At 44.6% G+C, this 13227-nt stretch overlaps 1 protein-coding gene across 3 annotated transcripts in view; it reads right to left on the bottom strand.

The window, feature by feature from the left end:
• ahi1 (Abelson helper integration site 1) overlaps positions 1–13227 on the bottom strand; it is a 378816-nt gene that overhangs the window by 156114 nt on the left and 209475 nt on the right. For all 3 annotated transcript variants that reach the window (XM_070885487.1, XM_070885489.1, XM_070885490.1), the window contains 2 exons: positions 4403–4454; positions 3516–3592 (listed from right to left, as the gene is read on the bottom strand). In XM_070885487.1, coding sequence (XP_070741588.1) covers positions 3516–3592; positions 4403–4454 — 129 coding nt within the window. The remainder of the gene's footprint in view (positions 1–3515; positions 3593–4402; positions 4455–13227) is intronic.

Raw genomic sequence — 13227 nt, 5'->3', positions numbered from 1 at the left:
TAGCAGTATACTAAACTGAAAGAAGTACAAGTAAATTGCTGTTTCACCTGGAAGGAGTGTTTGGACTCTGGACAGTGAGAAGGGAGGAGGTGAAAGAGCAGGTGTTGCATCTCCTGCACTTGCACGGGATGGTGCCTTGGGAAGGGGAGGGGGTGCTGGGGGTGATTGCGGAGTAGACCAGGGTGTTGCGGAGGGAGCGGTCTCTTCGGAATGCTGAGAAGGGAGGGGAGGGGAAGACGTGATTGATGGTGGGATCATGCTGGAGATGGCGGAGGATGATCCGTTGAACGTGGAGGCTGGTGGGGTAAAGGTGAAGACAAGGGGAACCCTGTCGTGGTTCTGGAAGGGAGGGGAAGGGGAAACAGAACGGACACGGCTGATGGCCATGTTAACCACAGTGGAGAGAAATCCTCGGTTGAGGAAAATGAAAAGATATCAGAGGCACTAGTGTGAAAGGTGGCGACGTCAGAACAGATGCAACTGAGACGGAAAAACTGGGAGAATGGAATGGAGTCCTTACAGGATGCGGGGTTGGAGGAAGTGTATTCCAGGTAGCTGTGGGAGTCAGTGGGCTTATAGTGAATGTCAATAGACTATCCCCAGAAATGGAGAGAGAAGTCGAGGAAGGGAGGGGATGAGCCGGAGATGGACCGGGTGAAGGTGAGGGAAGGGTGGAAATTGGATGCAAAATGAATGAATTTTTCTAATTCAGGGCGAGAGCAGGAAACAGCACCGAGTCATCAATGTATCAGAAAACGAGGTGAGGGAGGGGACCAGTAAGTAGAGGGAGTGGTCACAGATTGGGTGACTGCTTTGCAGAACACTTTTGTTCAGTCCGTAAGCGTGACCCCGAACCTCCGGTCGCCTGTCACTTTAATTCTTCACTCCACTCCCACTCTGACCTCTCTGTCCTTGGCCTCCTACACTGTTCCAATGAAGTTCGAGGAACAGCACCTCATCTTTCGTTTAGGCACTTTACAGCCTTCTGGACTCAACATTGAGTTCAACAATTTCAGACTGTAACCTCTGCCCATATTTTTTTTAATCCCTTTCCTCCCTTTTTTTTTTAAACAAACCACCCCCTCCCGCTTTTTTTCTCTTTTTCATGGTAGCGGGTGGTGATTCCACCATTCACACCCCATCTAGACATCTCAAACTTTTCCAGTTCTGATGAAGGGTCACAGACCTGAAACGTTAACTCTGTTTCTCTCCACAGATGCCGCCTGACCTGCTGAGATTTCCAGCATTTTCAGTTTTTATTTCAGTTTCCAACATCCGCAGTGTTTTGTTTTTGTACTAGTTTTTCTTGTTTGCAACTCCATCTATGGCCATCTACTGCTATCCTTTGCCTTCTCTTTCCCCACTGCTTAATACCACCAATTCCTATAGTAGGTATATTTTAATTCAATCTATATTAAAGCTATTAATAACACTGCTCACTCCTGACCATGTTTGTTCTGTGTTCTTTGCATCAGCTGAGATTCTGCTCACATTAGATTTCGTGCATTCTTTGCCATCAGCACTGCACTGCTCTGCTGGACTACATTGCATGCCTGGGCTGCTGCAATTCTACTCTGCCACTCAGTCAATCCTCCACCTCCTGCTGTTACTTACTAGACTTCTGCACTGTACTCCAGGCTCTGATATTTACTCTGCTGCTGTTCTGGGACCTGGGCTAAAAACTACTTTCTCCTGTGCCAAATCCATTTCTCTGCTGCATTCATGCCTTACTATGACCTCCATCTTCGTTGGTGCTTTCTACTGAGTTTCTTTTTTCTGCCGGAATTCCTTTGTTGCACTACATGGCCTGTTTCTGCGAGCTTAGCTTCTGGTCCTCTGCTGAAACTTTTCATTTATGCAGATCTAACTCCTCCACCACCCTTCACTGAATTGAGTTGAACAGGCTGTTCAAGCTCCTGCTCCACAACTGTTCCTTGGATTAGGTACCTCATGTACACTGATCCCTTGGATTTACCCTCCACTCTCCCCTGGCTTCTTGGTCTTCACTACTCTCTCTACGCTTGGGTTTAATTTCCACTGCTCCTTGCTCCTCTGCTGGTCCACCGAATTGGCTGGTGCATACTGCTAACACCGCTCAGGCCCTTCTCTCCTCTTCTTCCCATTAATTTGCAATTGACAGCTTTCATTTCTCCCACTTGGATACTTTGCCCCCTCACCCATTCCCTTACCCAACCCATCACGACTCCTACACTTAATTCAACCTTGAATAAGTCCACAGCTACCCTCTTGTGCCTTTTGCGGATTAGACATTAAACCGAGACCCTGTCTCACCCTTCAGGTGGATGTAAAAATTCCCATGACACTATTTGCAAGAAAAGCAGGAAAGCTCTCCTCAGTGGCAATATTTATCCCTATGTGCAATGTGGTTGCCACATTCCCTACATTCCAACAGTGATTACACTTCAAAAGCACTTAATTGGTTCTAAAGTGCTTTGGGACGCCCTGAGGTTGTGAAAGGTGTTATATAAACGCAATCTTTATTTCTTTGTCTCAACATTTTCTAAAGGGCTCAGCGAGGCACACATCACTTCCTCCTTACGAACTAATTATCAAATGCCCCATTCTCCTCATATGCTAGCCTTCTTGACCAGTGACTTCCTTTACATCCCATTCATCCCGCCCACCAATGCCCTCTTGAACGCTGCCGGCGGATGAACAATCATCAATCAGGTTATTTGTGAATAAGTGCTGCTTGATAGCATAGTTGATGACTTCTTCCATCACTGTGCTGATGATTGAGGATAGGTTGATAGGGTTTGATTTGTTCTGCTTTTTGTGGACAGGATATATCTGGGCAATTTTCCACATTGTCGGGTAGATGCCAGTAGCTGTACTGGGAGAGCTTAGCTAGGGGCGTGGCTGATTCTGGAGCACGGGTCTTCAGCACTACAGCTGGGATGTTGTCAAGGTCCGTAACCTTTGTTGTGTCCAGTGCATTCAGCTGTTTCTTGATGTAACATGGAGTGAATCGAATTAGCTGAAGACTGGCATCTGTGATGGTGGGGACCTCAGGAGGAGGCCGATATGGATCATCTACTCACCACTTCTAGTTGAAGATGGTTGCAAACACTTTAGCTTTGTTTTTTGCACTCATGTGCTGAGCTCCATCTTTGTTGAAGATGGGATTGTTCATGGAGCTTCCTCCTCCCACTAGTTGCCTAATTGTCCACCACTATTCACGACTGGATGTGGCTTAGCTGAATGCCACTGGGTAATATGTACATCTTAGTGGTATGTGAAAAATGTTAGTCAAGAAGCATCATAATTTAACACATTATTATATAAAAAACAAAAACTAAAGTTTGTATTTGATGCGTGTGAAAGAATGTTCCTCCAATATGGTGTAAATTTAGCCAAGTGAGAAATACAAAATGTTTTTATATTTCAGTCTGTTAAAACAGTTTCTGATCATAGGTGTGATATACAGTTCTTACCATTCACAATTAAAAGTTCAGTATTTTAACAACTTTGCAATCTGTATTATCCATACTTACACTGCTGAAGTAACTGTCCTTTGAACTAAAACTGGAATCCTGCCATCTCATATCCCATGACATCATGGAAACCATACCTATTGAATAAAAATAGATAAGAGTGTGTTTAAAGAAGCTTGCTCCACCCAAGTACAACATACCGTATAGCCAAGTATTCTCCAGACTCCCCAGCCCAACTTTTTCTTTAAGACTTTACGCATAGCCAAGTAATTTCTTGACTTTACACATTGCAGTATTTTAATAAAGTAAGTTGTCAGTTTTATTACTGTAATTACATAGAAATTACAACATGGAAACAGGCCATTCGGCCTAACCAGTCCATGTTGGTGTTCATCCTCCACGCCTATTATTTATTACTGTAAAGCACAAAACAATTTTAAATAGAAATTTCAGGCACTATTCCTGTTCATCATCTTCCTTTACCTATTTGGCTATCTTCTTCCCAATTCACTCACTTTTCCATTTTTATTTTTTAGCTTTTTTAAATTACATATTCTAGGTTTTCTATACCCTTTTTCCTTAAAACTTAAAAGATACACTTTTCTTACCTATTGTCCTTCTGCCTCCTGGATCTTAGCAATATCCAGAAAGTTGATTTCTGATTGGCTTGATAAAATGTCTCTGAAGAAGATTTTTTTCTGCTAACTGAACAGTGAAGACTGATTCTGACATTACCATATTAATCTTAAACACTAACTTGTCGCATCTATGCGAACAGTAGTCTGATCTCACTTGAATCTGATAACTCACCCAAGGTACTACAAGGGTTAATATTTAGTCAAGATAACTCTAAGGGGGAAAAGCTGAAAATGCTGGAAGTCTGAAATAAAAAACAGAAAGTGCTGGAAATAAGTAACGGGGCAGTCAGCATCTGTACCTTTACATACCTGGTTGAGCAAAGTAGTGGTCCATTTCTGAAGTGCTCTTTTGTAGTGACTCCTACAATAAAAGAGATTCAGATCTCAATGTAAATAAAGATTTTAAGATCATGGCCCCGATATTGGTGGCCTTACCGCCCACTGCCGCCGAGTTTTGCTGCCGGTTTCCTCTCTTTGCCATTTTCCACTTGGGCTGGAGCAGGTGGGAGGGGAGAACCGCTGGGAACCACCCGCTGACATCCTCTGGCAGCCAAGTAGCGTAAGTGGCCTCCTGCCCGCCGAGCTGCCAGATTGATGCGGGCGGGAGTCAGCGCCAGCAGGGGGAAGGACTGCTGCGTGGAGGCTGGTCTAACCCCGACGGAAGGTACGAAGAACGGAAAAAAAGGTTAGTGAATATATTGAAACATATATATATATATTTTTTTTTACAGCGACTTACCTGGATGGGGTCCCCTGAAGGTGTGCCGGTGTTTTTTTTGTTTCCTATGATTTTTATTTTCAGGTCTTCCACCCTCCCTGGGCCCGGCTCCATCCTCGGCGGCACTTGGGCAGCAAGAGCCTTTGCTGCTGAGATTGAGAGCTCCCGCCCATTGCCTCCTAGATTAACGACGTAAGCTGTTGTTTGGCCGCCGGGGAATCTTCCAGGCAAAGTACTGCCCGGTCTCTCGGCGGCCATTTGGGCGGCATTTGGGCAGGCCTTGGCTTCGACCGAGTTCGGGCCCCAAGTAACTACACTTATCGATTATCATTAACAGTGCTGTATCTAGCATGAGCCTGACACACTTCAAAAGGGAGATCATTTAGCCCATCTTATGCATCTTCCATAGAAGCCTATGCCCCCATCATCATATCAGGTAACTGCCAAAGTATGCAAAGTGTCACATGTGCATAGTATATGTTACACGACATGTTATACTTCCTTGATTGGTTGAAATATATTCATCAAGCAAATCAGTTGCCTGAAATATTACAGAACAGGAAGAAAAATTACATAACAAACAGCAAGTAGAAGAACTCCAATGAGGAAACAGCTAGCAATAAACAAATATCAAGGAGATGACAAACCATAAAAATAATTCAAAATATTTTTGAAAATTCTGTCAGCCACCTACTTGTTTTCTCAGTTCCCGCTGAATGATCAACAGATACATGAAGATAAGTCAAGGATGAGGACGAGCTTGCAAGTACGTGCAAGAGTGAGGGAGAGAGAAAACGTATGTTGATATTTGCGTAAACTGTCAAGAGCCTGTGTTGTAATTGTTATATAATTGACACTGCAAAATATTCCTTATTAAATCTAGCATGGGTGCACACATTGGGAGAGCTGTCCCACAGATTAATCAAGCAACAGCATGACAGCCATACTCAGAGTCCTAACGATCAGCCAACATCTCAGATTCCTCCGTCATCATTCTGGGTATGCCCTGCCCCATAAGCAGGATAGTTACATTAGAGGTATGAAAAGTGGTATATAAGGAGTCCTCAACATTGACTATGGACACAAAGATATCGAATGACTTCAGATCAAACAAGGTCAAATAAATGTCCTGCTGATCACCACTAACAAGTCAGAATTCATCCATGTTTGAACACCACTTGGAGGAAGCACTGCCAAAATCAAGGAAAAAGAATATATTCTGGGTGGGAAATTTAAAACCCACCAAAAATAGCTCATTATTCTGGTCTGTTGTGATTTGTTGCCATTTTATAAATAGGGCGGGGCAAGGTTATGGAGGGATTTAAATACTAGAATGAGAATTTTAAATTTGAGGCATTGGGGGACCTGGATCCTATGTAGGTTAATGTGGATGAGTGTGATGGACAGCAGGACTTGGTAGGGCAATAGAATTTTGGATGAGCTGATGTTTAAGGAAGTTGGAAGATAGAGGCCTACTCAAAGATGATGAGAGTAATTGAGTCTGAAGTGACAAAGATATGAATGATGAATGGTTTCAATGGCAGAGGTAGGCAGGTCACTTTAGAGCTGCAAGTAGACAGTATTTGTGATGGAGGGGATACGAATTCAAATGGTGGAATACAATAAATGGGCCCAAGTCTTAGCCAAAATCTAAAATAGCTATCTTTTGGCCAGGTTCCTAGAAGGGAAGCTGGTTGCTTGAAATGGAGCAGTTTGGACAGTGGTAGTGAAGTCATAGAATAGCTACAGCACAGAAGGAGGCTCTCTGCAAAATCACTTTAGCTAGTCCCACTCCACTGCCCTTTCCCCCTCACCCTGCAATTTCTTTTCCTTCAGGTATTACATAGGATATATGGCTCAGAAACAGGCCATTCAGCCCAACCAGTCCATGCCGGCATTTATGCACCACTCGAGTCTCCTCCCGTCTTTCCTCATCTAAATCTATCAGCATAACCCTCTATTCCCTTCTCCCTCATATGCTTGTCTAGCTTCCCCTTAAATGCATCAATATTATGTGCTTCAACCACGCCCTGTGGTAGTGAGTTCTACATTCTCACCATTCTTTGGGTAAAGAAGTTTCTTCCAAATTCCTTATTGGATTTCTTGGTGACTATCTTATATTGATGGCCTCTAGTTATCCTAGGAGGTTGATTCCAGAGATGAGGGGGTTGACTTATGAGGAAAGGCTGAGTAGGTTGGGCCTCTACTCATTGGAATTCCGAAGAATGAGAGGTGATCTTATTGAAACGTGTAAGATTATGAGGGGGCTTGACAAGGTGGATGCAGAGAGGATGTTTCCACTGATAGGGGAGACTAGAACTAGAGGGCATTATCTTAGAATAAGGAACCGCACATTTAAAACTGAGATGAGGAGAAATTTCTTCTCTCAGAGGGTTGTGGATCTGTGGAATTCGCTGCCTCAGAGAGCTGTGGAAGCCGGGACATTGACTACATTTAAGACAGAAATAGACAGTTTCTTAAACGATAAGGGAATAGCGGGTTATGGAGAGCAGGCAAGGAAGTGAAGCTGAGTCCATGATCGGATCGGTCATGATCGTATTAAATGGCGGAGCAGGCTCGAGGGCCATATGGCCTACTCCTGTTCCTATTTCTTATGTTCTTATGTTCTTCCCCACAAGTGCAAACATTCTCTCTGTATTCACTCGATCACAATTTTTCAGAATTTTAAAAGACCTCTATTAGGTCACCCTTCAGCCTTCTTTTTTCAAGAGAAAAGAGACCCAGCCTGTTCATCCTTTCCTGATATGTATACCCTTGCATTTCTGGTATAATCCTTGGAAATCTTCTCTGCACCCTCTCCAGTGCCTCTATATCCTTTTTATAATATGGCGACCAGAATTGTACACAGTATTCTAAGTGTGGTCTAACCAAGGTTCAATACAGGTTTAGCATAACTTCCCTACTTTTCAATTCTATACCTCTAGAAATAAACCCTCGTGCTTGGTTTGCTATTTTTACAGCTTTGTTGACCTGTGTTGCAACTTTTAGTGATTTTGTGGTGTATTTGTACTCAGAGATCCCTTTGTTCCTCTACCCCACCTAGACACGCACCTTCCAAGTAATAAGTGACCTTCTTATTCTTCCTACCAAAATGTAATACCTCACGTTTATCTGTGTTGAACTTGATTTGCCAATTATATGCCCATTCTGCGAGTTTATTAATGGCCTCCTGTAATTTGTCGCAGTCCTTCTCAGTATTGACTATCTCCCACAATTTGGTGTCATCCGCAAATTTACAAATTGTGTTTTTGATTCCAAAGTATAAATCGTTAATATAAATTGTGAACAACAGTGGTCCCAGCACTGATCCTTGTGGAACACCACTACCCACCTTCAGCCACTGTGAATATCTACCCATTACCCCTACTCTCTGCTTTCTAAAATGAAGCCAGCTAGCTGTCCATTTTGCTACTTGTCCCCTGACTCTGCATTCTCTGACTTTGTTCATTAGTCTATTATGGGGTAGCTTATCGAAGACATTTTCGGCGTTCTCCACTCACATCCCCCTTCCCACAACCCGATCTCCTTCTGTGTCTGCCCCTGGAAATAACTCTCCCGACTCTCTTACAACTGTACTTATGAATTCCCAATTGTCCAGTCTATGGCCCTCCATTCACCATGACATTTCTTCAGCTACCGATCTGCTCAATCACACCCTCACCACCACCTTTGATGCCCTAGTCACGGTTAAAACAATTACTCTCTCTCACTCCAGCCATTCCCCCTGTGTAAAGCTCTGATCTTTGCTCCCTTAAGTCCAAGGGACCCAGACTTGAACAGATATAGCGGACAGCTGGTTTAGCCATTCATCGCCAGATCTGGCTGGACCACATAAAGCATTATCGGGTCCTGCTCTCGTCTGCCAAAATTGCTCACTATTACAGAATCATTCTGGAATGTAAAGATAAACCCAGGCTTCTATTATCCACTGTTAACCATCTTCTTAAACCCATCTCTCCAGTCTCCACCCTCACTTCCGACAATAAGTGTGAAGAGCTCATGGACCTCTTTGTCTCCAAGATTGAGACCATCTGTTCGGCCGTCTCTGCCTCTTCCCTTCCTTCCCCAGGCCCACCGAGCCAAACTTACTAAGGATCCGCTCTGCCCTAGCCGTTACTTCACATCTTTCTCCAGTTTCTCTCCGATCTCCCCTCATGACCTTTCCAAGCTCATCCTGTCCATGAGACTCACTTTCTGCTCCCTTGACCTTATTCCCATCAAACTGCTGACTTCCCAACTTCGTTTTCTGGTTTCCATGTTATTTGACATTGTTAAAGGTTCTCTCTCCTCAAGTACTGTCCCCATCTCCCTCAAATCTACCGTCACCACCCCTCTCCTCAAAAAAACAACCCTCGACCCACCCATCCGTGCAAACTACTATCCCATCTCCAACCTTCCTTTCCTCTCCAAAGTCCTGGAACGTGTTGTTGCCTCCCAAATCCGTGCCCATCTTACCCGCAATTCCTTGTTTGAATCCCTCCAATCCGGATTCAGCACCTGCCACAGTACCAAAACGGCTCTCATCAAAGTCACAAATGACATCCTTTGTTACTGTGACAAAGGCAAACTATCCCTCCTTGTTCTTCTTGACTTGTCTGCAGCCTTTGTCATGGTTGACTCTATCCTTCTCCAAAGCCTCTCCACCATCGTCCAGCTGGGCGGGCTGCACTCACCTGGTTGCATTCTTATTTATCTAATCGTAGCCAGAGAATCATCTGCAACAGCTTTTCTTCCCGCCCCCTTATCGTTACCTCTCGTGTCTCCCAAGGATCTATCCTTGGCCCCCTCCTATTTCTCATCTACATATTGCCCCTTGGCGACATCATCTGAAAACACAGCGTCAGTTTCCACATGTATGCTAATGACACCGAGCTCTACCTCCCTACCACATCTCTCAACTCCTCCACAGTCTCTAAATAGTCAGACTGCTTGTCCAACATCCAGTTCTGGATGAGCAAAAATTTTCTCCAATTAAATATTGGGAAGACCGAAGCCATTGTTTTTGGTCCCTGCCACACACTCCGTTCCCTAGCCACTGGCTCCATCACTCTCCCCAACTTCTGTCTGACCCTGAATCAGCCTATTCGCAACCTTGGTGCCATACCCTGAAATGAGCTTTTGACCACATATCTGCAGCATAACTAAGACCGCCAATTTCCACCTCCGTAACATCGCCTGCTCCGCCCTTGCCTCAGCTCATCCGCTGCTGAAGCCCTCACCAATGCCTTTGTTACCTCTAGACTTGACTATTCCAACGCACATTCTACCCCACATAAACTAGAGGTGATCCAAAACTCGGCTGCCTGTGTCCTAACTCGCACTAAGTCCCGCTCACCCATCACTCCTGTGCTCGCTGACCTACATTAAGTTCCCGGTTAAGCAACGCCTTTGTAATGTATGCACACACACAAAGGTTTATATTTATACACTAACTTGCCCTATGGTATCAAGTCCTCACCAAAGATATTTAAGGCTACCATGGATCAGACCTTACAGAGAATAAATCACTGTTTGTGCAATCAAGATGATGTGTTGATAGCCACTGGCACAGAGAACGAAAACCTGGAAATCTTAGAAGAAGCATTCAGACGGATCAATGACCATAATCCGAAGCTGAAGAGGAGTAAATGTGCATTCATACAGCGTGGGGTGGTTTATCTAGGCTTGTGGGTGAATGAAAATGGTCTCCAACTAGTTGAGGAGAAAGTGCAAGCCATCATGATGGCTCGAGCTGAAAAACGTTACGGAACTACGATCCTTTTTAAGCATGGTCCAATATTATACTCATTTCCTTCCTGGACTAGCAACGGTGCTCGCACCACTCCATTACTTATAAAAGATAGGTGTGCGTCGGATATGGGACTAAGAGCAACAGAATGCATATGACACCTGTAAGAGACGCTTGAGCAGTAATGCCCTTCTCATCCATTATAATCTGACTCGTGAACAAAAACCTGCATGTGATGCCTCTGGGTATCGTATGGGAGCAGTGATCAGCCATGTTATGAATGATGGGCAGGAAAAAACGGTTGCCTTTGCAACGGGTACACGCAACAAAAGCGAACAAAATTATGCGCCGATTGAGAAAGAGGCTTTGGCAATTATATTTGGTATTAAAAAGTTTCACCGGTTTCTTTTGGGATGCCAATTCATGCGAGTAACTGATCACAAACTGTTACTAGCTAGCCTAAGCCCAAAAGCGGCTACTCCATCTATGGCCGCTTGCAGGATGCAAAGATGGGCTATTATTGTCTCAGTACGATTACAAAATCGAGTATCATACGTCGAAGTAGAATGTAATGGCGGATGCCCTTTCAAGGTTGCCTCATGAAGATTCTGAAATTGGCCACGAACAGACAATCTTTACTCGAGGTGTCATTGGTAAGGACTTTCCAGTCACCGCCTCTGTTATTGCAGAGCACACACAGAAAGATGTCACGTTACAGTGGGCCTATGCGCACACCCTGCGAGGGTGGTCTGAAGATCAGACGCATTTAGACGAGAGGATAAAGCCCTTTTATCATCGTTGGCATGAATTATCATGTGAGCAGGGATGTCAAAAATGGGGCCTGAGAGTAGTCATTCCCAGTGCACTATGGACCAAAGTATTAATGGAACATCACAGTGAGCATACACGCATCGTAGGCATGAAAGCAGTGGCTCGAAGTTTTGTTTATTGGCCTGGGTTGGATAAAGACTTAGATGTATTTGTAAGTGTACCATCTGACAATACTGCAGGCCCATGCCAGCTAAAATGCCGCTGCAAACATGGACTTGGCCAACGAGATAATTCCAAAGAATACATGTTGATTTTTGCAAGAGGGGCAGTGATAATTTTCTAGTTCTAATCAATAGTCATTCAAAATGGCTGGAAGTATGGCATATGGGGGTTGTACACGACTACAAAGTGCACATTGGATGAATTATGGGATATTTTTGCATGAAACGGTGTCAGATACTGGACCACAATTTTGATCCATGCAATTTGTGAATTTTGCCAGACACAACAGTATCAAACACACGTTGGTAACACCATATCATACTGCTTCAAATGGTATAGCTGAAAGGTTGGTCAGGACTGTCAAGGAGGCTTTGTGGAAACAAGTTTTACAGACGGGATCATTGGTGAGCATGAAGCATAGGTTAGCGAATTTTCTCTTCAAATATAGAACTACACCCCATTATATAACAGGGTACATGCCTGCTAAATTATTGATAAAGCGTAGGCTGAGGACATGTCTCAGTTTATTGCAACCAAACTTGTCTGATAAGGTAGAGAAGGCGCTATCAGTGCAGAAACGTCATTATCATTCCGGTATTAAAGAGCGTGACTTTCAGAAGGGTGACCAGGTCATAAGAACATAGAACATAGAACAGAAGAACATAAGAATTAGGAACAGGAGTAGCCCCTTGAGCCTGCTCCGCCATTCAACAAGATCATGGCTGATCTGGCCGTGGACTCAGCTCCACTTACCCGCCCGCTCCCCATGATCCTTAATTCCCTTATTGGTTAAATATCTATCTATCCATGATTTGAATACATTCAATGAGCTAGCCTCAACTGCTTCCTTGGGCAGAGAATTCCACAGATTCACAACCCTCTGGGAGAAGAAATTCCTTCTCAACTCGGTTTTAAATTGGCTCCCCCATATTTTGAGCCTGTGCCCCCGAGTTCTAGTCTCCCCGACCAGTGGAAACAACCTCTCTGCCTCTATCTTGTCTATCCCTTTCATTATTTTAAATGTTTCTAGAAGATTACCCCTCATCCTTCTGAACTCCAACGAGTAAAGACCCAGTCTACTCAATCTATCATCATAAGGTAACCCCCTCATCTCCGGTATCAGCCTAGTGAATCGTCTCTGTACCCCCTCGAAAGCTAGTATATCCTTCCTTAAGTCAGGTGACCAAAACTGCACTCAGTAACTCCAGGTGCGGCCTCACCAATACCCTGTACAGTTGCAGCAGGACCTCCCTGCTTTTGTACTCCATCCCTCTCGCAATGAAGGCCAACATTCCATTCGCCTTCCTGATTACCTGCTGCACCTGCAAACTAACTTTTTGGGATTCATGCACAAGGAAACATCCATCTGGTCCGGGACCTCATCCATTGTTCCCAGGAGGCTGGTCTGTCGGTCGCCTTCCTATCCCTCGACCAAGAGAAGGCGTTCGACAGGGTGGATCACGACTATCTGCTCGGAACTCTGCGCGCTTTCGGGTTCGGGACGCATTTCGTCGCCCGGATCCGACTTTTGTACGCCGCCGCGGAGTGTCTGATTAAGGTTAACGGGTCCTTGACGGCGCCCCTTCGCTTTAGGAGAGGGGTGCGCCAGGGATGCCCCATGTCCGGCCAGTTATATGCTGTTTGCGTGGAGCCTTTCCTGCGCCTCTTGCGGAC

Source organism: Pristiophorus japonicus, chromosome 7, assembly GCF_044704955.1.
Source record: "Pristiophorus japonicus isolate sPriJap1 chromosome 7, sPriJap1.hap1, whole genome shotgun sequence".
NCBI lineage: Eukaryota > Metazoa > Chordata > Chondrichthyes > Pristiophoridae > Pristiophorus > Pristiophorus japonicus.
Note: the sequence above shows the minus strand (reverse complement) of the source record. Positions and strands in the feature narration are given on the sequence as shown.